At 48.2% G+C, this 26,601-nt stretch overlaps 1 protein-coding gene across 1 annotated transcript in view; it reads right to left on the bottom strand.

Annotated features, from left to right (window-relative positions):
* Positions 1–26,450, bottom strand: part of LOC115474499 (reversion-inducing cysteine-rich protein with Kazal motifs-like) — a gene marked incomplete at its 5' end in the record, with an annotated part of 272,499 nt that extends 246,049 nt beyond the window's left edge. The window contains 1 exon segment of the mRNA XM_030210026.1: positions 26,376–26,450. Coding sequence (XP_030065886.1) covers positions 26,376–26,450 — 75 coding nt within the window.
* Between the last annotated feature and the right edge of the window lie 151 nt (positions 26,451–26,601).

Genomic DNA, 26,601 nt, shown 5'->3' with positions numbered 1-26,601 from the left:
GAAGAACCCACTGGTCGGAGGTTACAAGAGGTTACCTTTGGTGAAAAAAACATTAACCTCCCTCCAAACGCCAAGTCGCCTGGCACAGACACTTTTACTGTGGCTATGCTTTCATGGAGCCAGTCAAAAGCCCATCCCTTGCTTTTGTGCTGGGGAGCAGTGTGGGCCTTGGACGCACGCTGTTGACGGGAACGAGCACACTGGGGCTCAGACTGAATAGGCTGGTGAGACATGGGAGTGTACCTACGCCTAGAATAGAAATAGGGAGCACTCCATGACCCACCAAAATACCTCCTACATGAGGAGGTGGTAGCAGAAGGCGCCCAGCGGGAGAGAGAAGTTATAGAACCAGTATGTTTCTTGATCTGGTCAACCAGATCTTCCACCTTCTCTCCGAAAAGATTATCCCCCCCGGCAAGGAACATCCGCTAACCTCTACTGGACCGAATGGTCTAGGTCAGAAACATGCAGCCATGAGACTCTACGCATCACTATACCTTGAGCAGAGATTCTGGATGCTACATCAAAGTCCCTACTAGCCAGAAATTTACAACACGCCTTCTGCTGTCTGGCCAACTGGTGAAAAGGTTCGGTCTACTCTGGAGGTACAGCATCAACCAAACTACACAGCTGCCGCACTGAGTTCTGCAAGTGGATGCTCGTGAAGAGCTGGTAGGATTGTATACAGGCAGCGAGCATAGCGGCCTGATACATCTTCCTCCCAAAAGAGGCCAAGGTTCTACCTTCTCTGCCTGGGGGCACTGAAGCATAGTCTCTAGAACTCTTGGCTCTTTTGAGGGCGGAGTCCACTACCATGGAGTTATGGGGTAACTGAGATCTCATCAACCAAGGCTCACTGTGGATCCGATACTGGGAATCTGTCTTCTTAGGGATCACAGGACCAGACAGAAGGGATGCCCAGTTTCGCCTAAGGACTTATGCGAAACTGGGCATCCCTTCTGTCTGATCCTGTGACCCCTAAGATGACAGATTCCCAGTAGGACTTCTCTGAGTACCGTATTCAAAGGAGCTGTCACTGCCTCTTTAGGTGGAGAGGTGTAGTCCAGGAAATTGAGCATCTCAGCCCTGGGCTCATCCTCCACATCTATGGGGAATGGAATGGTCTGAGCCATTTCCCGCACAAAAGAGGAGTAGGAGAAGCTCTCTTGGGGAGACAATCTCCTTTCAGGCGGAGGGGAAGGTTCAGAGGGAATCCCAAATGACTCATCTGAGAAGTACCTGGGATCTTCCTCTGACTCCCACTAGCGTTCCTCCTTGGTGTCTGAAAGCACTTCCCTCAGTGACCTCTGAAACCGAACCCACCTCGACACTAAAGACCTACAGTCTCGATGGCGATGCCGAGGAAATGCATTTGTTTTATTTCTCCTATGTTGTGGTACCTAACTAGTTTGACTTCTTGGGGTTCCCAGTTTAACTTTTGTCTTCATATTTCTATTTCTAATTTGTGATCCCTTGTTCTGTATTTTGCATGTGACTGAGGTGTTGCATTCTGTATGCATATAGTTTCTGAGTAGAACTCAGTAACAGACCCACTTGTTTTGTTTTACCAGTAGTAAATGTATTGGTGTTCTAGGGCCCAGTGTAATATTTGTAATGCTGCCTGTCCTTAAGTAAAGTTCTTGTTGAATCATTGAAATTAGTGATACTGCTCTACAGTAGATCTGCTACATGTATTTTGAGTAAGGATTTTTTTTTCAGGTTCTGTGTTATTTCACAATGTGCGTGATAGTGGAGTGATTTTTGTTGCTATTACTGAGATGACACGAGAATCATTTTTTTTTTTTTTGAATGGTGAACTCCATGGAGAAAATGTGCTAGTTATGAGCTGCTCCTGTTGGTGGGAGATAGGGTTTTTGTGGATGCAGAGTAGTTTACATTTAATGAATAAGACCTGACATACTGTATCAGACCAAAAGGTCCATGAGGATCATGTATACGTGTTACAGATGCAAGCACGGTCCATCAGGTGTGTTCTGACTGAAAAATGGTATAGAAACCACTAGTCAATAAAAAAATAGTATAAGGACATAAGCATTGCCATACTGGGACAGACCGAAGGTCCATCAAGCCCAGTATCCTGTTTCCAACAGTGGCCAATCCAGGTCACAAGTACCTGGCAAGATCCCAGAACAGCAAAACAGATTTTTTTTGCTGCTTATCCTACAATATGCAGTGGACATTCATAACTACAGCTTAATAATGGACTATGGACTTTTCTTTAGGAAATTATCCAAAACCTTTTTTAAACCCTGCTAAGCTAACTGCTTTTAACACATTCTTTGGCAACGAATTCCAGAGTTGAATTACTTGTTGAGTTCAGAAACATTTTCTCTGATTCATTTTAAATTTACTACTTAGTAGCTTCTTTGTGTGCCCCCTAGCCTTAATATTTTTGGAAAGTGCAAACAAGCGATTCACATCTACCTGTTCCACTCCACTCAGTATTTTATATACCTTTATCAAATCTCCCCTCAGCTGTATCTTCTCCAAGCTAAAGAGCCCTAGCCACTTTAGCCTTTCAACAGAGAAGTTGTCCCATCCCCTTTATCATTTTTGTCGCCCTCCTCTGTAACATTTCTAATTCCACTATGTCTTTTTTGAGATGCGGTGACCAGAACTGCACACAGCATTCGAAGTGCGGTCGCACCGTGGAGCGATATAAAGACATTATAATATTCTCAGTTTTGCTTTCCATTCCTTTCCTAATAATTCCAAATATTCTATTTGCTTTCTTAGCCACCGTTGCACATTGAGCAGAGGGTTTCAACGTATCAACGATGACACCTAAATCCTTTTCCTGGGAGGTGACTCCTAACGTGGAACCTTGCATTATGTAACTATGGTTTGGGTTCCTCTTTCCCACATGCATCACTTTGCACTTGCTCTCATTAAATGTCATCTGCCATTTGGCTGCCCAGTCTCCCAGTCTTGTGAGGTCCTCTTGCAATTTAACAACTTTACGCATAAGCAAATTTAATTACCTCACTAGTTATTCCCATCTCTAGATCATTTATAAATATGTTAAAAAGCAGTGGTCCCAGAACAGACCCCTGGGGAACCCCGCTATCTACCCTTCTCCATTGAGAGTACTAACCATTTAACTCTATTCTTTGTTTTCTATCTTTTAACCAGCTTTTAATCCACAATAGGACATTGCCTCCTATCCCATGACTTTTTAATTTCTTCTGAAGTCTTTCATGAGGTTCTTTGTCAAATGACTTTAGAAAATCCAGATACACAATATCGACCGGCTCACCTTTATCCAAATGCTTATTCACCTCTTCAAAGAAAAGTAGTAGATTGATGAGGCAAGATTTCTCTTGACTAAATTAATGTTGGCTTTTGGGCTCATTTTCGAAAGAGAAGGGCACCCATCTTTCAACACAAATCGGGAGATGGGCGTCCTTCTCTCAGGGTCACCCAAATCGGCATAATCGAAAGCCGATTTTGGGCGCCCTCAACTGCTTTCCGTCGCGGGGAAGACCAAAGTTCCCGGGATCGTGTCGGACGCATAGCAAAGGCGGGACTGGGGCGTGCTTAAGACATGGGCGTCCTCGGCCGATAATGGAAAAAAGGGTGTCCCTGACGAACACTTGAACGACTTTACTTAGTCCTTTCATTTTTTTTTTTTTACAACCAAGCCACAAAAATGTGCCCTAAATGACCAGATGACCACCGGAGGGAATCGGGGATGACCTCCCCCTACTCCCCCAGTGGTCACTAACCCCCTCCCACCCTAAAAAAAAATATTAAAATATTTTTCCAGCCTCTATGCCAGCCTCAAATATCATACCCAGCTCCATGACAACAGTATGCAGGTCCCTGGAGCAGTTTTAGTGGGTACTGCAGTGCTCTTCAGGCAGGCGGACTCAGGCCCATTCCCCCCCCCCCCCCCCACCAGTTAAACTTGTGGTAGTAAATGTGAGCCCTCCAAAACCCACTGTACCCACATCTAGATGCCCCCCTTCATCCCTAAGGGCTATGGTAGTGGTGTACAGTGGGTTTGTAGTGGGTTTGGGGGGCTCAGCACACAAGGTAAGGGAGCTATGCACCTGGGAGCTTTTTCTGAAGTCCACTGCAGTGCCCCCTAGGGTGCCCAGTTGGTGTCCTGGCATGTCAGGGGGGACCAGTGCTCTACGAATGCTGGCTCCTCCCATGACCAAAGGGCTTGGATTTGGTCGTTTCTGAGATGGGCGTCCTCAAGTTCCATTATCGCCGAAAATCGGGGACGACCATTTCTAGGAACGGCCATCTCTAAGGTCGACCTAAATGTGGAGATTTGGGCATCCCTGACCATATTAGCGAAACGAAAGATGGCCGCCCATCTTGTTTCAATAATACGGGTTTCCCCGCCCCTTCGTAGGGACATCCTGCGAGGACGCCCTCAGGAAAACGTGGGTGCCCCGTTCGATTATGCCCCTCCATGTCTCATTAATCCATTATTATACACATATTCTGTAATTCTACTTTTTATAACAGTCTCTACCATTTTGCCCGGCACTGACATCAGGCTCACTGGTCTATAATATCCTGGATCACCTCTGGAGCCATTTTTAAAAATCGGTGTTACATTGGCCACCCTCCAATCATCCGGTACTCCACAACCCAAATATTTAGGTTCACCGATTCCGATGCCCCCCTCCTGTAATGTGCTCTTGACTAGCCAATTATCCAAATAGAAAAACACAAACTCTCAGCCTGTGAAGAAATGCCGCTACTATCGCTAGACAACTTGTGAATACCTTGGAAGACAAACCCACAGACAAATGGCATGATGCTGTACTGGTAGTGGTGTTTTCATAGGCAAAATCTGAGATACTTCCTGTGACTGGTAATGTAGGTGTAGGCGGTCCTTTTGGTCCAGAGAACATAGTCAGCCACTTGTCTAAATCATGTGGAGAAGGGTGCCCAGGGAAATCATTCTGAACTTTTCTTTGACCAGGAATTTGTTCAGGGCCCTTAGGTCTAGGATAGGATAAAATCTCCCTGTTTTGGGCACAAGAAAGTACCTGGAGTAGAATCCCTTCCCTTCTTCCCCTGGTGGCATGAGCTTGATCGCATTGGTCTGGAAAAGAGCAGAGATTTCCTCTACAAGTACCTGCTTGTGCTGAGAGCTGAGTGATGATGCTTTTGGTGGGCAATTTGGTGGTTTCTTCTCCCAACGGAGGGAGTAACAGAGATGGACTATCTGCAAAACCCACCAGTCAGAGGTTACAAGGAGCTACCTGTGATGATAAAAATTCAGCCGCCCCCCGATTGGAAGGTCATCCGGGGCAGTTACTTGGAGCATGGCTATGCACTCCTGGAGCCAGTGAAAAGCTCGTCCCTGGCTTTCACTGGGGGGCCCGACTGGGACTTCTGACAACAGGGTTCACAAGGCAGAGGAAGAGGGCAGAATGGCTGCGGGAACATATGCCTTTGAGAGTAGTAGGGTCGTCACCTAGGCCCACTGGAAAACTTCCAGGAGGTGGAGGATGAAGTACAGAGTTTGGATGGTTTCTGTGTGTTTCTTTATGAAGTCAGCAACCTCTTCCACTTTTATCATCAAACAAGTTGTCACCCTGGGACAGACTGTCTGGTAACCTCTCCTGAACCACCCAGTTCCAGGTATAATACACAGCCATGAGAGTCTGCACATCCCCAGACCCGTGACTGAGAGTCTGGACGCCATATCAAGAGAGTCATAAGCCCCTCGGTGCAGGTATTTGACAATCCAGTAGTTTACTGGCCAACTAGCGAAGCTCAGCACCCTGCTCCTGTGGGGAAACAATCTGCTAGACAGAGTACTATGGACCAGGGACTGCAAGCACCGGCTTATGTAGAACTGGTATGACTGGATGTGGGCAATGAGCATGGAGGCCTGAAAGGTTTTCCTCCCCAGCAAGTCTAGTGTCCAAGCTTCCCTACCTGGTGGCACCGAGGCATGAGTCCTGGAGCTCCTAGCTCATTTAAGGGTAGATTCAACAACCAGAGAATGGTGTGGCAATCGAGCTTTCTCAAATCTGGGAGCCTTCTGAATACGATCTTTGGTGCCGCCTTATTGAGAGGGGAGATTCCCAGCTCTTTGTCAGTGCATCTTGAGGACAGGAGGAGACTCATAGACCATCACAGTTAACATCTCTGCCCTGGGTTCTTCCTCGATCTCTACTGGCAGAGGCCATCTCCATCAGAAAACCAATGGGAGACCCTTAGGTGGAGACTTTCATCTCTCTTTAGGAAGGAAGGGATCAAAGGAATGCCATATGACTTTTCCACTGAGAAGTAATGTGGGTCTTCCTCTCAGTCCCATGAGCAGTTCCATTTAGACTTGCCACCATAATCAAAGCAGGCTAAGTCTGTGTCTGCCTCAGCTCAGTGGAACCATGTCCATGCCCCAAACAGTGCCAAGGTACAGCTCTACTCTTCGACTCTGGAGAAGCTTCCTCCCCCGACACCGAGAGTGGCACCGTATGCGTCAATGTCAACACCAGTCAAGGTGCTGGTGCCGAAGATGTCTGCACAGACATGGAAGGAGACTCAGGGAGAAGCTGGGGCTGATCCACAACTGGCACAAGTGCCCGCCCTCAATGCCTGAGAAGACTGCTGACGCAGCATGTGCATCAGCTACTTCCTTAGCATAGCTCAGAACCACTCATCAAAGGTAGGCTTCGGCAAAGGCGAGAGCGCTGGGACAGGAGGTAGCCTGAGAAGGTGTCTGTCAAACTGGTAGCAGGGGTTCACTCATCGGTACCTCTTCCAAAAAAGGGGTGAGCTCCCCTCTGTGCCAGCGCTTCTCAGGTAACAGGGATGCTGATGCCCAGTGCTTCTGGCACCATGCATCAAAGGGGACTGATTTATTTATTTATAGCATTTATACCCCACAATATTCCCACCCATGGGCAGGCTCAATGTGGCGTACAGCAGTCTATAAAAACATACAACAATTCAGCAAACAAGCAATCAATGTCGTAAGAGAAAAGGGAAATAGCAAGGAGGGAAAAGGGGAAAGAGTAGCAGTGATCAGTATGTCGCTACGACAGTTGTAAGTCAGAAGGAAGAGATGCCAGGTGGGTTTGGAGCATATGCTCTACCAAAAAGGAAGGTTTTGAGGCGATTCTTGAAGGTCGGGTGATCAGGAGTAAGTTTGACCAACTGAGGCAGCCCATTCCACAATTGAGTGCTAAGATAGGAGAAGATGGATGCATAGGTGGTCTTATACTTGAGGCCACAAAAAACTGGGTAATGGAAATTTAAGTACGAACGAGCTGATTTGTGAGAGTTCCTAGGCGGCAGGTTAATTAGGGTGTCCATATAAGCAGGGGCTTCACCGTAGATGATTTTGTGCACCAGAGTGCAAATTTTAAAAGCGATTCGGTCCTTCACAGGAAGCCAGTGCAGCTTCTCACGCAGTGGCCTTGAACTATCGAATCTCAATTTTGCAAAGATGAGCCTATCCGCTGAGTTCTGGGCAGTTTGTAGTTTTTTAGGAGCACATCTGTGCACCCCCCCCCCCCCCATAAATACCATTGCAGTAATAAAGGCGGCTTATGACTAGTGATTGAACTAATTTGCGGAATACCTCTCCAGGGAAATAAGGTCATATACGTTTTAGCTCCCGAAGAGAAAAGAACATTTGCCTGGTTGTAGAGTTCGCTTGTTGCTCCAGGGTTAAGTTTCTATCAACAATGACACCTAATATTTTTAGGGACTCCGAGACTGGCAAGACTAGCTCAGGAGTGATTAATGTTGGGGGCATGAATTTGTTATAGGGAGAGGAGAGAATAAGACAATGAGTTTTCTCAGTACTGAGTTTGAACTTAAATGAGTTGGCCCAATCAAGCATGGTGTGTAATCCTAGTCGTTGGTAATTTCGCTTAGGTCTTTTTTAAAAGGGATAAAGATAGTGATGTCATCTGCATAAATAAACGGGTTGAGACCAAGTTTGGAAAGGGCTGTGGCCAAAGGAATCAACATCATGTTGAAGAGAGTTGGCGAAAGTGGGGAACCCTGCGGCACACCACAGTCTGCTTTCCAAAGAGGTGATAAACTAGAGCTGGAATTAACTTGGTAGGTTCTTGATGTTAGAAAGCCTTTCAAACAGGCTAATACATTTCCACTGGCTCCAAAATAATCAATGAGCCTCAGTAGGATGTTATGGTTCACCATATCAAAGGCACTAGACATGTCGAACTGTAAAAGCAAAATACTCTTTCCAACAGCTATTTCCCTCTTAAAGTTGGTCAGGAGAGTGACGAGCACGGACTCAGTACTATGGAGTGGACTGAATCCTGACTGTGAGTGATGCAAAATATTGAACTTCTCCAAATACTCATTGAGTTGTTTATTCACCATGCTCTCCATTAGTTTCACAAAAAGTGGAATAGATGCAATCGGCCAATAATTGAACAGGTCATTGCTGTTTTTCTTGGCATCTTTGGGTACTGGGGTAAGTAAGTTGTTTCCATAGCTTACTGGGAACTTGCCATTACCAAGCATGAAGTTGAAATGTAGCATCAAGTCAGTTAGAAAGCAGGTAGGGGCACATTGGAGCAAGTAGTTAGGGCAAACATCCAGCTTGCAATATTTCCTGGAAAATCTGCGGAACTCCTGCTTAACGGAATCTACAGAAAGAGGTGAGAAGCGTGAAAACGAATGGTCAGCTGGATGCTCACCGGACCCCGGATCCAGGCAACTAATAAAATCATTAATGCTGGAATTGTTCCTTGGAAGAGTACTCTGTAATTTTATGAGTTTTTCTTGGAAGCCTTTGAAAGAATCGAGGTTGATGCTTCTAGTGCTGATGTCAATGCGCCATTCTTTGAGGAACCAAAATTTTCTCCTGTTGGGCCTACCATGCCCTTTCTGTGTGCTCAGTTGCATTTTTAAACACAGAGAACAATAATTAGGTTCATGGTTAAGCCCAAGGCACCCCATACACCAAAACCATGAGTCCATCACCAAAATCACCCAATTGCATTGGGTGCACCTCTTGAAGCCACTGGGGGTTTTCTGAGATATCAAAAAAAGAAGTGCTACCAAATTAAACTCCTCAATTTTGAACAGAAAAAGGGGCAGAGCTCAAACTGAGGTCAGGCTCTAGCTAAAAGTCGCAAAAACTAAAAGAATCTTAAAGTGCCAGAAAAACTGCTAAAATAAAAAGAAATACAAGGTAGAAGGAATTATAAAGAAAAATACCATAAAAATAAGAAGGTAAAAAGAACTGCACAGAAGGCACGGCGAAAGACAACAAAAATATGCACCATGAGAACAGTGACATGTCCAAGCTCTGTGGAAAAACAAAGGACTCAAGCTCGCGTGTCAGGCAGGAAGTCCCAGTCGGGCGCCCTAGTCAAAGCCAGGGACAAGCTTTTGACTGGCTCCAGGAGTGCATAGCCACGCTCCAAGTAACTGTCCCAGATGGCCTTCCAATCGGAGGGAGGCTGAATATTTATCATCACAGGGAATGCTACTAGAAAATTCTTGAACTCGCTAGTCAGTGTCGGGTGACATCACCCACATGTGAGAATACGACAGCCTCTTTGTCCTCGGAGAATAAGAGCACTGAGCTCCTCTTTATGATAGTACTTTCGGATCATCCCCTTTCTCAGGAGGGAGCTCTTCCTCCTATAACAGCTCCTCTGAACAGACCGATGGAGGGAGAAGCAGAAACAGCCTCATCTGCCTACTCTTAGAGGTCTAAATGAGATCTCTTAAAAGTCAGAGGGACGAGAAACTGAAGCACCTTGCAGCAACTCTGACTGTCCCTGCCTCAGTAAATAGGCCTGGTGTCAGGGCAATATAAACCGAAGATCCTTAGGCAGCTGAATGCTCTGTCAGGCCCTGAGGCTGTAAAATGGCAGCTGTGCTCCACACATGATAAGACAGAAGCTATTCCTCACTGCCAGAGTCTAGGGTATGATACATACCTGTAGCAGTTGTTCTCCGAGGACAGCAGGCTGATTGTTCTCACGACTGGGTTGACGTCCGCGGCAGCCCCCACCAACCGGAAGAAGCTTCGCGGGACGGTCGGCACGCAGGGCACGCCCACCGCGCATGCGCGGCCGTCTTCCCGCCCGTGCGCGACCGCTCCCGCCAGTTGAATGACTAGCAAAAGATGAAACACACAACTCCAAAGGGGAGGAGGGAGGGTAGGTGAGAACAATCAGCCTGCTGTCCTCGGAGAACAACTGCTACAGGTATGTATCATACCCTTTCTCCGAGGACAAGCAGGCTGCTTGTTCTCACGACTGGGGTATCCCTAGCTCTCAGGCTCACTCAAAACAAGAACCCAGGTCAATTGAACCTCGCAACGGCGAGGGAACAACAGAAATTGACCTACGAAGAACAACTAACTGAGAGTGCAGCCTGACCAGAATAAATTCGGGTCCTGGAGGGTGGAGTTGGATTTACACCCCAAACAGATTCTGCAGCACCGACTGCCCGAACCGACTGTCGCGTCGGGTATCCTGCTGGAGGCAGTAATGAGATGTGAATGTGTGGACAGATGACCACGTCGCAGCCTTGCAGATCTCTTCAATAGTGGCTGACTTCAAGTGGGCCACCGACGCTGCCATGGCTCTGACACTATGAGCCGTGACATGACCCTCAAGAGTCAGCCCAGCCTGGGCGTAAGTGAAGGAAATGCAGTCTGCTAGCCAATTGGAGATGGTGCGTTTCCCGACAGCGACCCCTAGCCTGTTAGGGTCGAAAGAAATAAACAATTGGGCGGACTGTCTGTTGGGCTGTGTCCGCTCCAAGTAGAAGGCCAATGCTCTCTTGCAGTCCAATGTGTGCAACTGACGTTCAGCAGGGCGGGTATGCGGCCTGGGGAAGAATGTTGGCAAGACAATTGACTGGTTAAGATGGAACTCCGACACCACCTTCGGCAGGAACTTTGGGTGGGTGCGGAGCACTACTCTGTTGTGATGAAATTTGGTATATGGAGCATGAGCTACCAGGGCTTGAAGCTCACTGACCCTACGAGCTGAAGTAACTGCCACCAAGAAAATGACCTTCCAGGTCAAGTACTTCAGATGGCAGGTATTCAGTGGCTCAAAAGGAGGTTTCATCAGCTGGGTGAGGACGACGTTGAGATCCCATGACACAGTAGGAGGCTTGATAGGGGGCTTTGACAAAAGCAAACCTCTCATGAATCGAACGACTAAAGGCTCTCCAGAGATGGCTTTACCTTCCACACGATAATGGTAAGCACTAATCGCACTAAGGTGATTCCTTACTGAGTTGGTCTTGAGGCCAGACTCTGATAAGTGCAGAAGGTATTCAAGCAGGTTCTGTGCAGGGCAAGAACGAGGTTCTAGGGCCTTGCTCTCACACCAAACGACAAACCTCCTCCACTTGAAAAAGTAACTCTTTTTAGTGGAATCCTTCCTAGAGGCAAGCAAGACCCGGGAGACACCCTCAGACAGACCCAACGCAGCGAAGTCTACGCCCTCAACATCCAGGCCGTGAGAGCCAGGGATTGAAGGTTGGGGTGCAGCAACGCTCCGTCGTTCTGCGAAATGAGAGTCGGAAAACACTCCAATCTCCACGGTTCTTCGGAGGACAACTCCAGAAGAAGAGGGAACCAGATCTGACGGGGCCAAAAGGGCGCTATCAGAATCATGGTGCCGCGGTCTTGCTTGAGCTTCAGTAAGGTCTTCCCCACCAAAGGTATGGGAGGATAAGCATACAGGAGGCCGGTCCCCCAATGAAGGAGAAAGGCATCTGACGCTAGCCTGCCGTGTGTCTGAAGCCTGGAACAGAACAGAGGCAGCTTGTGGTTGGTCTGAGAGGCGAAAAGATCCACCGAGGGGGTGCCCCACTCTCGGAAGATCTTGCGTACCACTCTGGAATGGAGCGACCACTCGTGCGGTTGCATGACTCTGCTCAGTCTGTCGGCCAGACTGTTGTTTACGCCTGCCAGGTACGTGGCTTGGAGAAGCATGCCGAAGCGACACGCCCAACGCCACATACCGACGGCTTCCTGACACAGGGGGCGAGATCCGGTGCCCCCTGCTTGTTGACGTAATACATTGCAACCTGATTGTCTGTCCGAATTTGGATAATTTGGCAGGACAGCCGATCTCTGAAAGCCTTCAGTGCGTTCCAGATCGCTAGGAGCTCCAGGAGGTTGATCTGCAGATCCTTTTCCTGGAGGGACCACAGACCCTGGGTGTGAAGCCCATCGACATGGGCTCCCCACCCCAGGCGGGATGCATCCGTCGTCAGCACTTTCGTGGGCTGCGGAATTTGGAATGGACGTCCCAGGGTCAAATTGGTCCGTATGGTCCACAAGAGCAGTGAAGTGCGGCAACTGGTGGAGAGGCGGATGACATCCTCTAGATTCCCGGTGGCTTGGAACCACTGGGAAGCTAGGGTCCATTGAGCAGATCTCATGTGAAGACGAGCCATGGGAGTCACATGAACTGTGGAGGCCATATGACCCAGAAGTCTCAACATCTGCCGAGCTGTGATCTGCTGAGACGCTCTGGTCTGCGAAGCCAGGGCCAAGAGATTGGTGGCCCTCGCTTCGGGAAGGTAGGCCTGAACCGTCTGGGAATTCAGCAGCGCTCCTATGAATTCCAGAGACTGAGTTGGCTGGAGATGGGACTTTGGGTAATTTATCACAAACCCCAGCAGCTCCAGAAGTTGAATAGTGCACTGCATGGACCGGAGGGCTCCTGCCTTCGAGGTGTTCTTGACCAGCCAATCGTCGAGATATGGGAACACGTGCACTCCCAGCTTGCGTAGGTAGGCCGCTACCACCACGAGGCACTTTGTAAACACTCGTGGGGCAGAGGCGAGCCCAAAGGGCAGCACACAATACTGAAAGTGCCGTGCGCCCAGGCGGAATCTGAGATACTGTCTGTGAGCTGGCAGTATCGGGATGTGAGTGTATGCGTCCTTTAAATCCAGGGAACATAGCCAATCGTTTTTCTGAATCATTGGCAGAAGGGTGCCCAAGGAAAGCATCCTGAACTTTTCTTTGACCAGGAATTTGTTCAGGCCTCTCAGGTCTAGGATGGGACGCATCCCCCCTGTTTTCTTTTCCACAAGGAAGTACCTGGAATAGAATCCCTGCCCTTCCTGCCCGGGTGGTACGGGCTCGACCGCATTGGCACTGAGAAGGGCGGAGAGTTCCTCTGCAAGTACCTGCTTGTGATGGGAGCTGAAAGACTGAGCTCCCGGAGGACAATTTGGAGGCAGGGAGGTCAAATTCAGGGCGTATCCGCACCGCACTATTTGGAGAACCCACTGGTCGGAGGTTAAGAGAGGCCACCTTTGGTGAAAGAATTTTAACCTCCCTCCGACCGGCAGGTCGTCCGGTACGGACACTTGTAGGGCGGCTATGTTCCCGTGGATCCAGTCAAAAGCCCGTCCCCGGCTTTTGCTGTGGAGGCGCAGGGGGCTGCTTAGGCGCACGCTGTTGACGGGAACGAGCGCGCTGGGGCTGTCCCTGTGCCTGACGAGGCCTTCGGGCCGGCTGGTTGTACCTACGCTTCGCAAAAGAATAGGGTGCAGCCTGCCGAGCCCGGGAAAAACGCCCGCCCGCGGGGGCGGGTGCTGAAGGCGCCCGGTGGGAGAGCTTGTCGAGAGCGGTTTCCCGCTGATGCAGTTGGTCAACCATCTGCTCGACCTTCTCGCCAAAAATATTATCCCCCCGGCAAGGGACGTCAGCCAGTCTCTGCTGGGTGCGGTTGTCCAGGTCAGAGGCACGCAGCCATGAGAGCCTGCGCATCACTATACCTTGGGCCGCAGCACGAGATGCCACGTCACAGGTGTCAAAAATCCCCCTGGACAGGAACTTTCTGCACGCCTTCAGCTGCCTGACCACCTCCTGATATGGCCTGGACTGCTCCGGCGGGAGCTTATCGACCAGGTCCGCCAGCTGTTGCACATTGGTCCGCATGTGGATGCTCATATAGAGCAGGTAAGATTGGATGCGGGTCACGAGCATGGAGGATTGGTAGGCCTTCCTCCCAAATGAGTCCAGAGTGCGAGACTCCCGCCCCGGGGGCGCCGAGGCGGTATCCCTCGAACTCCGTGCCCTCTTGAGAGCAGAATCCACGACCGCTGAGTCATGGGGCAACTGGGGCCGCATGAGCTCTGGGTCAGAGTGGATCCTGTACTGGGACTCTGCTTTCTTGGGAATGGTGGGGTTAGTTAGTGGTCGCACCCAGTTCCGAAGCAGCGTCTCCTTCAGGACATTGTGCAGCGGTACCGTGGAGGACTCTCTAGGTGGTGATGGATAGTCGAGGACCTCGAGCATCTCGGCCCTCGGCTCTTCCACAGAGACCACGGGAAAGGGAATGCTTATAGACATATCCCGCACAAAGGAGGCAAAGGAGAGACTCTCAGGAGGTGAGAGCTTCCTCTCCGGTGACGGCGTGGGGTCCGAGGGAAGGCCCGTAGACTCCTCTGAGGAGAAATATCTCGGGTCTTCCTCTTCCCCCCACGAGTCCTCATCCTCGGTATCGGACATTAGCTCATGTAGCTGAGTCCGGTACCGGGCCCGGCTCGACGTCGAGGCACCGAGGTCTCGGTGTCGTCGAGCGGTGGACTCCCGCGCCGGCGGGGACGGAGCTCCCTCCATCGACGTCGACGGGGACTCCACCTGCGTGGCGGTCGAGACCGGCACCGCAAGCGGCGGCGGTGTCGACAGCCCCGGCGCCGGGCTAGAGCTCGCCGGCGCCACAGTCATCGGCGCCGGGGGCGCAAGCACCCCCGACGCCGGCACAGCCTGGCGCATCAGCCCTTCCAGGATCCCCGGAAGGATGGCTCTGAGGCGCTCGTCCAGGCCCGCTGCCGGGAAAGGCGGTGGGGCCGGTAAGGGTGTCGGTGCCAGAAGCTGCTGGGGGCCAGGAGACGGCACCGAGGTGCTGGAACCCCGACGCGTCGGTACCTCCACCACCGACGGAGATCTCTCCTCTCTGCGATGACGCTTCGGCGTCGACTCCCCTTCAGGGTGCACCGAGGGCTCCCGGTGACGGCGCTTCTTATCTTTTTTTCCGGTGCACGTCACCGGCGCCGGAGGGCATGGAGGAGGAGGAGGTCGATCCCCCTCGGTCTCGAGGTACCGGGTCCGACAGGGTTCGGTCCCGTGGCTCACGAGCTGAGGGAGTGACCGGGGCCGACAGCCCACGCGGCCTCTCAACCCCACTCTCACCGGCGGACCGGCGGGCCGACGGGACCTGTTCTCCTGGGGTCGCTGCCATCGGTGCCGATGTCTCGAGCATCGATACCGGTACCGAAGATCCGGCCTTCGATACCGATGCCGTCGAGGTCGACGTCGAGGGGCCGGCGCAAGTTCCAAAAAGACGGTCCCGCAGAACTTGCCTCGCAACCTGAGTCCGTTTCCGGAGACCGAGACACAGCGCGCACGACTTGAGATTGTGCTCCGGCCCGAGGCACTGGAGGCACCAAGCGTGGGTGTCGGTCTGCGAGATCGGCCGGCCGCAGCGACCACACTTTTTAAATCCACTCGGGACCTTCGAGGACATCGACGGAAAAATCGCGTCGGCGAAGTCAAAGTCGGCAATGGTGGCTAAAATCACACCACGAAAAAACTAGCCGACCGAGCGGCCACTAGGCCGCAATGAGGCGTCCCCGCTGGAAGCGAGGGAAAAGGGGAGCGCGTGCTCCACACGCGCGAAAATCTTTTTTTTTTTTTTTTTTTTTTTTTTTTTTAACAATACGAAGAAAGAAAGAAAGAAAGAGGAACCGAACGGGTCAAAGCAACGATCCGCGTAAACGCGGTCGAAAAATCCGGCGGCTGAACGGAGAGAGAGGCAATTGCACAACTCTCTCCAGTCGCGGAAAAAAAGTAACTGGCGGGAGCGGTCGCGCACGGGCGGGAAGACGGCCGCGCATGCGCGGTGGGCGTGCCCTGCGTGCCGACCGTCCCGCGAAGCTTCTTCCGGTTGGTGGGGGCTGCCGCGGACGTCAACCCAGTCGTGAGAACAAGCAGCCTGCTTGTCCTCGGAGAACAACAAAATACAGCCCGTTCCCATGCTCTCCTATATCAAACTGCACACTGGCACCATCGGCGAGCCCGAAGTCCCCAGAATATTTATCTTATTGGATGCTGCGCAAAATCCAAAGATGTGCTCCCGCCAACTGTTTCCTCTGTGTCACACAGGATTCCTGGCTTGCACACACTGCAATGCCCTGATACCAATTGGCAGGTCCCAGAGCTGGAACTGTTTATGTGCCTCCGTGGGAGTTGCCATTCACCCTGACTGTCAAACAGCACATGTCTCAAGCGGTGAGCCAGGATCCCTCCCCTGCATCAAGTGGTTCCGAGTCAAACTTTAGTCAGACTTACTACTGCCGGCTGTTTCCCTCAAGCTCTCAGTCTCCACAAGTTTTACCATAGATGAGAAAGGCTCACGACATACTCTGTCCCATGCTCTTCCAGCAAACCGCTTTCCTACTTTTTTTTTTTTTTAAGGGTGGTTGTGCTGTAAAAGCAGAGTTCCACAGGAAACATGGGAGAGGTGAAGGGAGAGAAGAAGTAAATTCAAGGGGCACAAAGAGACAGGGATCTGAAGACCTCCAGATATCACTCTGCAGACTCAAGCCACCCACAAAGCTCAACTGGGAACCAATTGACCAACTGGACAAAGAGCAAAGAACTCAGAACCAGAGGCTGAGAAGTGTGTCTATCCACCTGTGGAGACAGAAAATACTGAGGAGCTAGACTTGATGCCAAGAGAAATGTCTCAGCTCAGCTTTCAGTTCTCTATCTCTACCTGCTCTTTGATGGATACAACTATCTCACATGTTCTGGAATAGTGGGAAGCAGTCCAAAGTGTGAAAGTGCTTTCGCCTGGATGGACATGAGGTTTTGGGAAGAATACTGGCAGCACAATTGATTAATTAAGATGGAACTCTGACACCTTCTTAGTAAGGAACTTGGAATGCATGCAAATGACTACTTTGTTGTGATGAGATCTAGTATAAGATGGATCAGTATAAGATGGACTGCAACCAAGAATAGAATCTTCCCGGTCAAAAACTTCAGGTTACAGGTATCAAGTGGCTCAAATGGAGATTCAAAAGCTGGGTGAGAACAATGTTGAGATCCCATGACACTGTGGGAGGTTTGATTTTAATGGACTGAATAGCAGCAAACCTCTCATGAAGCAGACAACTAGATGCTGTACAGAGATGGGCTTACCCTTCCACGAACCGATAAAAGCACCATACAGCAAGGAGAACCCTATCCGTTGGTCTTGAGGCCAGACTTCGACAAGTGCAGAAGGTACTCAAGCAGTTTTTGTATAGGATAGGAAAAGGGATCTAAGGCCTTTCCCCCACACCATACAGCAAACCTCTTCCATTTAAAATTGTATGACCTCTTAGAGGAATCTTTTCTGGAAGCAAGCAGAACATGGGAGACACTTTCATGAGTTTATGTATATACCACTATATCCAAAGGTCTATCTGGTTTACAATGACACATACATAGTACTAAAATAACAAGGCATTAATTAGTGTCCAATGTTCCCGTAATAAACCATATGGGAACAGGTTGATGGGAACACTGGACACTAAAGAGTTAAATTTTTTTAAAAAACAGCATTAAAAATCAATGCATCAACTATTTAAAAGAGCCCATACGCCAAGCCCCCTCCCTGCCCATCTTCAAATCCTTGCTCAAGCCCACCTCTTCAATGTCGCCTTCGGCACCTAACCATTATACTTCTATTCAGGAAATCTAGACTGCCCCAATTTGATTGACTGCACTTTTTGTCCTTTAGATTGTAAGCTCCTTTGAGCAGGGACTGTCCTCTGTGTTAAATTGTACAGAACTGCGTAACACTGGTAGCGCTTTAGAAATGTTAAGTAGTAGTAACTATTTATCAAATGCTTGCAAAAACAAATACAACTTATGACTCTTGTGAAAAGATAAGTTAGGAATTGTTTTTAACTCTTCAGGGAGTGAATATCATAAAATGGACCCAGTTTCTGAAAACATTCTTTCAAAATGATGGAATATCAAGTAATCCTTTATTAAAGGATCTCAATTGGTGGGAAGGTCTACATATTTTCAATGCAGAAATGATGTTTTGAGGAGCATCATTATTCAATGCCTTATATATAGAAACATAACAGCAGATAAAGGCCATATGACCCATCCAGTCTGCCCATCCTCTGTAATCCCTAATTCTTCCTGTTCCTAAGCAATCCCACATGCTTATCCCATGCCTTTTTAAATTCTGGAACAGTCCTAGACTCCACCACCTCCACCGGGAGGCCATTCCACACCTCCACCATCCTTTCTGTGAAATAGTACTTCCTTGGGTTACTCCTAAGCTTCTTCCCTCTTAACTTTGTCTTATGCCCCCTCATTCCAGAGCTCTCCTTCATTTGAAAAAGGCTCTCTTCCTGTACATATATGCCCTTGAGATACTTAAACGTTTCTATCATGTCTCCTCTCTCTCTTCCAGCATATACATGTTGAGGTGCATAAGCCTGTCCCTATAATTTTTGCATTCAAGACTGCTTAATAATTTTGTAGCAGCCCTCTGGACCGACTCGATCCTGTTTATATCTTTCCATAAGTGCGGTCTCCAGAACTGCACGCAGTACTCCAAATGGGGCCTCACTAGAGAGAGACTTATACAACGGCACTATCACCTCCTTTTTTCTGCTGGTCATGCCTCTCTTTATGCACCCAAGCATCCTTCTGGCTTTGACCGTCGCTTTTTCTACCTGTTTGGAAGCTTTAAGGTCATCAGACACAATCACCCCCAAGTCCCGCTCTTCCTTCGTACACTGAAGCACTTCACCCCCTATACTGTACTGTTCCCTCGGATTTTTGCGACCCAAGTGCATGACCCTGCATTTTTTGGGATTAAACCTTAGTTGCCAAATATCGGCCCATTCCTCATGTCATTCACACCCTCCAGGGTGTCCACCCTGTTGCAGAGTTCAGTATCATCTGCAAAGAGACAAACCTTACCAGACAGCCCTTCCGCAATATCGCTCACAAAGACGTTAAAAAGAGCCGGCCCTAGACCGATCCCTGCGGTACTCCACTAACGACATCTTTTTCTTCAGAGCAAGCTCCATTTACCACCACCCTCTGTCTCCTACCATTCAACCAATTTTTAACTCAATCAGTTACTCTAGGTCCCATACCGAGGGCACTCAATTTATTTATCAGTCGCGTGTGCAAAACCGTGTCAAAGACTTTGCTGAAATCTAAGTATACCACATCAAGCGCCCCTCCCACATCCAACTGTTTGGTCACCCAGTCGAAGAAGACAGTCAGATTCATCTGACATGACCTGCCACTAGTGAAGCCAAGCTGCCTCAGGTCCCGCATTCCATTTAGTTCAAGAAATCTCACAATCCTCCTCTTTAGAAGTGTTTCTATTAGCTTACTCACCACCGAGGTCAGACTGACAGGTCTGTAATTCCCAACCTCCTCCTCACTTCCACTCTTGTGCAAAGGAACCACATCCGCTCTTCTCCAGTCCACCGGGACCACTCCAATTTCTAAGGAAGCACTGAAGAGGTCTGTCAGCGGAGCCGACAGAACTTCTCCAAGTTCCTTAAGCACCCTCGGGTGTATCCCATCAGGCCCTATCGCTCTGTCTACTTTTAGTTTGGCAAGCTCCTCACAAACACAGTCCTCTGTAAACGGGTCTTAGTCTACCATACATTCATTCCCTTTAGACTTGTTTTCTGCAGCCCTACCCCCGGTCTTTCATTCGTGAACACAGAGCTAAAATAATTGTTAAGCAGTTCAGCTTTATCCTTATCTTCCACATATTTCTCTGCCTCAGCTTTGAGCCTCATAATGCTATTATGGCACTTCCTCTTGTCACTTACATATCTGAAAAAGGTCTTATTCCCCCAATTTTACCGTATAAGCTATCTTTTCCTCCATTTGCCGCTTCGCTTTCCTGATAGCTTTTCCAGCTTCTCTTCGCTTATTTAGGTATTCTCTCCTGTCTTCATCTTTCTGAGTCAGAATGTGCAAAGGCTAGCCTCCTTACCCTTATCTTTTCAGCTACTACATTCGAGTACCAGAGAGGCCTTCTTTTCCTCTTACTTTTATGTAATTTTCTAACATAAAGGTTAGTTGCCTTTAATATAGCTCCTTTCAGTCTTGTCCATTGCTGTTCTTACATCCTTCAGCTGTTCCCATCCCGCTAACTGTTCCTTGAGAAATTCCCCCATCTCGGCAAAGTTAGTTCAAAACTAATATGCAAAATGATGGGTAACCAATATAATCCTTTTAAAGCTGGAGAAATGAGCAGTGTGCAGAATATCCGTTATCACTCTTGCCCTAGCATTTTGTACTATCTGAAGAGCACACAGAAGATATTGCAATAAGCCCAAATACAAAGCATTACAATAGTCAAAGTAAGGCATCACCAAACTTTGGACAAAAGTTCAAAAATTTACAGCATTTACCAAACTTGTTAACCAAATGAGTATCCTCAGTTTGAAGAACAGTGTTTTAATCATTTTTTTTTTAGTTGCAATTTCATAGTCAAAGATGTATCTAATTGCATTCCAAGATCCCTCATCTCATAGCACTGGACTTGCTATTCCATCAATCAAAATCAATTGGACACTACAATTACTTTTTTCTGATGATAAGCATGCAGTTAGAAATAGAGTCTCTTCAACTTATCAACATCCAAGCCATGAGGGCTAGGAACTGCAGACTGGAATGCAGACGTGCCCTCTCGTTTTCGGTGATGTCGGAAAAAAGTCCACTTTCCACGGACCCCTGGAGGCTAACTCCAGAAGTACAGGGAACCAGATCTGCCTTGGCTAAGAGTATCATGGCTCCTCTGTCCTGCTTGAGTTTCAGCAAAGTTTTTGCTAATAGAGGTACAGGAGAATGTGCATACAAAAGATCTGACCACCAGTGGAGGAGGAAGGCATCCAAGGTTAGTCTGCCATGTGACCTCAGTCTGGAGAATTACAGAGGGACTTGTTCAAGGGAGTGGCAAAGAGATCCACCGAGGTGGTGCCCCGCTCTCAGAAGGTCTTCAGGATTTCAACCATGTTGAATGACCATGTATGTGGTTGCATTATCCTACTCAGACTGCTTTTCTTCCTGCCAGGCATATGGCTCTGAGCTCAATGCTGAGGTCTGAAGCCCAAGCCACAACCAGAGTGCTTCTTCACACAATAATTATGATTCTGTGCCTCCCTGCTTGTGTCTGTCTGTATGTATGAGGACAGTTTTGTGCGTGAGCCAATCCCTGAAAAGCCTTTAGAGCATTTCATAATGCCAGCAGTTCCAGAAGATTGATGTGCAACTGAGTCTCCTGGGTGGACCACCAACCAAATGTGGCACCCATCTTCAGGAGCTCTCCACCACAGATCAGATGCATCTGTCAACAATGTCTTGTGCGGCAAAGGAATTTGGAATGGAAGTCCCTGTGTCAAATTGGGCCAAAACTATCCACCACAAAAGAGACTCCTCCAGTGTCACACAAATTCCCAAAGGCTTGTGACCATCGGGAAACTAGAATCCATTAGGCCGGTCTCAAATAGAGATATGCCATGGTATCACAAGGATGGTGGACGCCATATGGCCCAACAATTTCAACATTTGCTGAGCCGTGACCTGCTGGCTCCGACAGACCAGAAGCACAATGCATACTAGGGTGTTCACATGCTGGTCTGGGAGGAAGGGCCATCTCTATCAGGGCACCTATGAATTCCACTCTTTTGCAGGAGAGTAAATGGGACTTTGGAAAGTTGACAATGAAATCTAGTGGCTCCAGAACCCAGTTAGTTCTGGACATGGGATTCTTGAGCTCCTTCCTTTGATGTGCTCTTTAACCAGCCAATCCTCCATGTAGCAAAACTTGTGAACTCCCAGTCTACGTAGCAACACTGCGACTACTGAGAGACATTTTATAAAAACCCTTTGGAGCAGACATGAGGCCAAAAGGCAGAACACCTTGTGTATTATCCCTTGTGTGTTCTGGTTAAAAAGCATCTATGGAAAGAATGGTTGTGCAATTCAGTTTCCTTTCCTTTGTATTATTTGTCTGTTAAGTGTTGGAATTTTTATTGAATTATTGTAAACCGCTTTGATATTCATACAGGTGGTATACAAATTGTGCAAATAAATAAATAAAACAAACACCATAACAGTAGTGGCATTTCCTGACTTTGAATCTTAAGATACTTTCTGTTGCTGGAATGTATCTGAACATGGGTACAGGCATCCTTTAAGTTAAGAGAGCCTGATCAATCATCTTCCTGAATCATGGGGAATTCCAGTGCCAGGCCAATATTCGTTCAAGGCCCTTAGGTCTAGGATGGGATGGAATCTTCCCGTCTTCTAGGGGACCAGAAGTACTTGGAGAAAAATCCCTTCCCTTTTTCCCCACAGTGTAACGGGCTTGACTGCATTGGCCTGTAAAAGAGAAGAGCTCCTGTAGAAGTAATTCTTGGCGCTCTCAGTGGGCAATTTGGAGGAAGTCTTTGGAAATTAAGGACTATTCGTACCCAATAGGCCTATTTTGAAAACACCCTGTTCTGAGGTTACAAGGGGCCACCTTTCCTAGAAAAATTTCTGCCTCCCTTCTAATGGTAGGTCATCTAGTACGGTTACTTTCACTGCAGCTATGCCTTCTTGGAGCCAGTCAAAAGCCCATCCCTGGCTTTAACTGGAGAGTTGGCTGGATATCTTTCTCTGCTGCCTCGGTTGGGAGAGCTCTGGGCTGCCTGGGAAGGGTGGGTAGAAGTTGGGCCCCTACACTTTTGAGAGTAAAGGACCTCCTGGGACCTATGCCTCAGTACCTCCTGGAAGAGGAGTTGCAATGCGCGAGAGCAGAGAGCCAGGATAGTGACTTGATGGTGGCAGTTCTTGAGGAGGTCAGCAACCTTCTACAACTTGTCACTGAAAAGACTATCACCCCAGAAGGGGACGTCTGCCAGCTTCTCCTAACTACTAGCTCTAGGTCTGAGGTGCGCAGCCAGGCAAGTCTGTGCATCCATACACCCACAGCAGAGGCCCTGGATGCCACATCGAAAGCATCACAGGCTACCCATGTCATGGGCTTTCAACATGTACACTGCTTGGTTACTAACTGGTGGAGCTCTGAAGCCTGTTCAGGTGGTAGAGTGTCTGCAAGTTCCACCGCACCACTCACTAAGAGCTATTGGAATGACACGGTGACGGGGACCCGCAGTAACAGGAACAGAACCTACAGGGATGGGGTGGGGACAAAGCCCATGAGGGTGGGGACAAACTTTGTCCCCATGTCACTTTCTTCTTTGAAGCCTGTTAATGAACTGGACTGTTATCTATGTTTGATTGATGCAGACGACAATATTTTTATTTTTTTGGAAAAACAAGCAAACAAGCTGGCCACAGCTAGCAAAATTTGCATTGGGGATCCTGTACATCCTGCTACCAGCACACCTTCTAAGAAGAAATCTTATATTGCAGGAGGGACTGTGGAAGACAGGAGAGATAGACTGAATCCTGAGATTGCTGATGACTTCTTCTTCATCCACAGATTAAAAATGCTTCATAGGGCATATTTCTCCCCTCTAGGGCATACAGAACAGGTTGTATTTTGGACCCCTGGACATTTTAACAGGGTGGATTAGGATTCCTTGGGGTAGCAGAAGTCAGCTATTGCTGGGGTTGGAAGGGTAGAGGATGGTGGTGGTGGGTTTATTATAGTTGCTCATTGTTATTACTGTTTTCTATTTGTAATTTATACACAACAGGTGCACAGCATGTTGTTCCTTTTTATACTTTAATAAAAAGATTTAAATATAAAATCATAAGTGTTCAAGGCTTCTGCAGATGAGAACAGAGCCCATGGGGACAGGACAGCGACGGGGATGGAGACGGGGCCTGCAGGGATGGGGTGGGGATGAAGACAGAGCCCAGGGGACGGGGCGGGGGACAGGGACAAATTTTATCCCCATGTCATTCTCTAGTAAGAATGTATGTGGGAGAGCAGAATAGCATTCTAAAACACTTTCTTCCTAAATTATTCCAAACTCCATAGGCACCCAGGAGCAAGTCTTGGAGCTTTGAACTCTTTTGAGAGCGGATTCAACCATCAGAGTTGTGTGGAAGCTGGAACTTCTTGAAACCAGGAGTCTTCTGGATATGTATCAAGTCCTGGCAAGGACTCACTCTCTACGGCTTTATCACAAGAAGCCCGACTATATATATAGTCGGGCTTCTTGTGATTAGGCAAGACGGGGGGGGGGGGGGGGTCTCCCAGTGCATCATGTGTAAAATCTTAAGGATGTTTTGAACAGGCACTGTCACAGAGTCCTTAGCAGAGGCAATGTCATTATTTCTGACCTGAGCTCATCTTCAACCTCCAATTTATGGAAATGGCTCAGACCATCCCATTTAACAAAAGAGCTTGGGGCTCTATCTCAGAATCCTAAGAGCTATCCATATCAGAGTAGTAGCCCTCTGTCTGTCCAAGCCTGCACCCACCTCAGATAACTGGACTCACAGAGACACACAACCAACAAGGAAAATATGGGTGTATAAGAAGGGTGGGACTGACATGCTCAACACTGGATGCCCTCGATGCCTTGGCATTATGTCTGGTGAAAAACCACCACAGCTTTTCCCAAAGCATGGCTCAGAACTGCTCCTCAGAGACAGGCACCAGTAAAGGCAGGGGCAGTGTCAGAGTGGTCAGGTCCACAGAAGGTAACTGAGACCAAAATCAGAAAGCTGGTCCTGGCCTGTTAAAGGCTGGCATGTCAGCACTGTATCTAAGGAGGGAAGCTACCCTCACAACATGGATACTTCTCGGGTACTAGTAATGCCAATGCCCCGGTGCTCCTGGCACCATGATACAAAAGGGACGAATACTGATGCTTCTTGGACTCCGCCCAGCGTCAGAATCTTTTGGCACTGATAATACTGACATCAAATCCTTATAGATCCTCAGTGCAGGGTCCAAGGATGTTGAACCCCAATAGGCACTACAGATGCTCCATGTCAAGGCAGGTGGAGAACTCGATGCAGCTCCGGGGACCATAGCAACCAATGCTTCTGATGCTGAAGTTGATGGACCGGACTTCTCAGCACCAAAATTATTTTTGCACTGCTCCTCACAATTTCTGATGGTTCTTCTTGATATCTGGAGACAGAAGTTACAAGAAGGAACATCATGGTCGGGTCACAGACATGATGACAGGCACCTGTTGTGAATGTAAGTAAATGACATGGTCCTGGCACACCAACAGCACTTTTCAAAGCCACTGGGAGTTTTCTGGAACACGTCAGGGAAGACCGCTGAAGTGAAATCAAATGTCTCAATGATGAAAAAAAAATCCCACGACCAGAGCACTAAGGCCTAAGGGAGCAGATGAGTCATAGAAAAACAAAGGAGCTGGAAAACTAAGACCCAGAAAAGGAAAAGGAGAAGGGGAGAAACTGGTCCTGACCAGCATTTGCAAAAAAAGAAAAAGCAGCAAAATACCTCAGGAAGATCATGCATGGGCTGGCAGAGAGAGAGAGCAAGCATGTCTTCACTGCTTCGAAGATAAAAACAGGTTGTCTAGTCCCACGCGGTAGGCAGGAAGGCACAGGTGTGTACACAGTGCAGCCTTCTAAAAGCTTCTAGAAGGTGCTGAGAAGTTCTCTGCACTGGAGTTCTCCATCAATGACATCACCCATCAGTGAGAATCTTTTGTCCTGCTTGTCCTTGGAGAAAGATTTTATCTAATGCTCATTGGTTTGATCATGTGATATGTCTTTTCAGGGCCAGTCTAATCATTAGGCAGGACTAGGCAACCTGGGGGGGGGGGGGGGGGGGAGCAGCAGCAGCAAAGAACAGCTGAAATGAAAGCAAAATAGATCCTGACAGCCAAAGAACCTGCAGGAAGCAGGGATGTTAAAGCCTGAAGGTTTGCCTAACGAGTCAACATCTTTGCTCTGACCTCATACAAAATTATTGGTTATGTTTATTTTATCAAGTTCATAACGCTCTATTTCACCCCTAAGTGTTTTATTGCAGTATCTCATTTTTCTACACTTTTTATCCCTTATATTCCTACCCATTCTTTTCAACAGAGAACTTTCTTACTATTCCCTCAGTGTCCTATGTTCACTTCAACTCAACGAGGTGCTCAAGTTTTCTTTTCGTGCACATCATCTTGGAACTCTTCCAACAACAGACTGAAAGAAATCATCATTACTAAGTTTAAATCATCTTAAAATATATTTGTTTACAGTGGTTTTCAGTTTTAACCATACTATAATCTCCCTGCATTCCTGACTGGCAGGAGAGTTGGGCAGATGCACCATTAGCCTATTGATTTGTTGGTCTAACTGGCTTAATATTATTTTCTTCTTTCCTGTTTGACAAAAGTAAGCACTTTATTTCCAATCTTACCATAGACTCGGGACAATATTGTGGAGCAAGCTGTAAGAGATGTTTTAAATGCGATTCACTCTTCGTTGATAAAATCTGTTAAAATGAAAACAGCAGGTTAACTACTCTGAGACAAGATGTACCATGTTAAAATGTAGGAAATTAGCAAGTATGACTAAATTTCACCTTCTTTAGAGTCCTAATGGGATGTACACACAAGCAGAATTCAATGGGCAGAGGAAGACAA

The sequence above is a fragment of the Microcaecilia unicolor genome, chromosome 1 (assembly GCF_901765095.1).
Source record: "Microcaecilia unicolor chromosome 1, aMicUni1.1, whole genome shotgun sequence".
Taxonomy (NCBI): Eukaryota; Metazoa; Chordata; class Amphibia; order Gymnophiona; family Siphonopidae; genus Microcaecilia; species Microcaecilia unicolor.
This window is presented reverse-complemented; position numbering and strand designations above follow the sequence as displayed.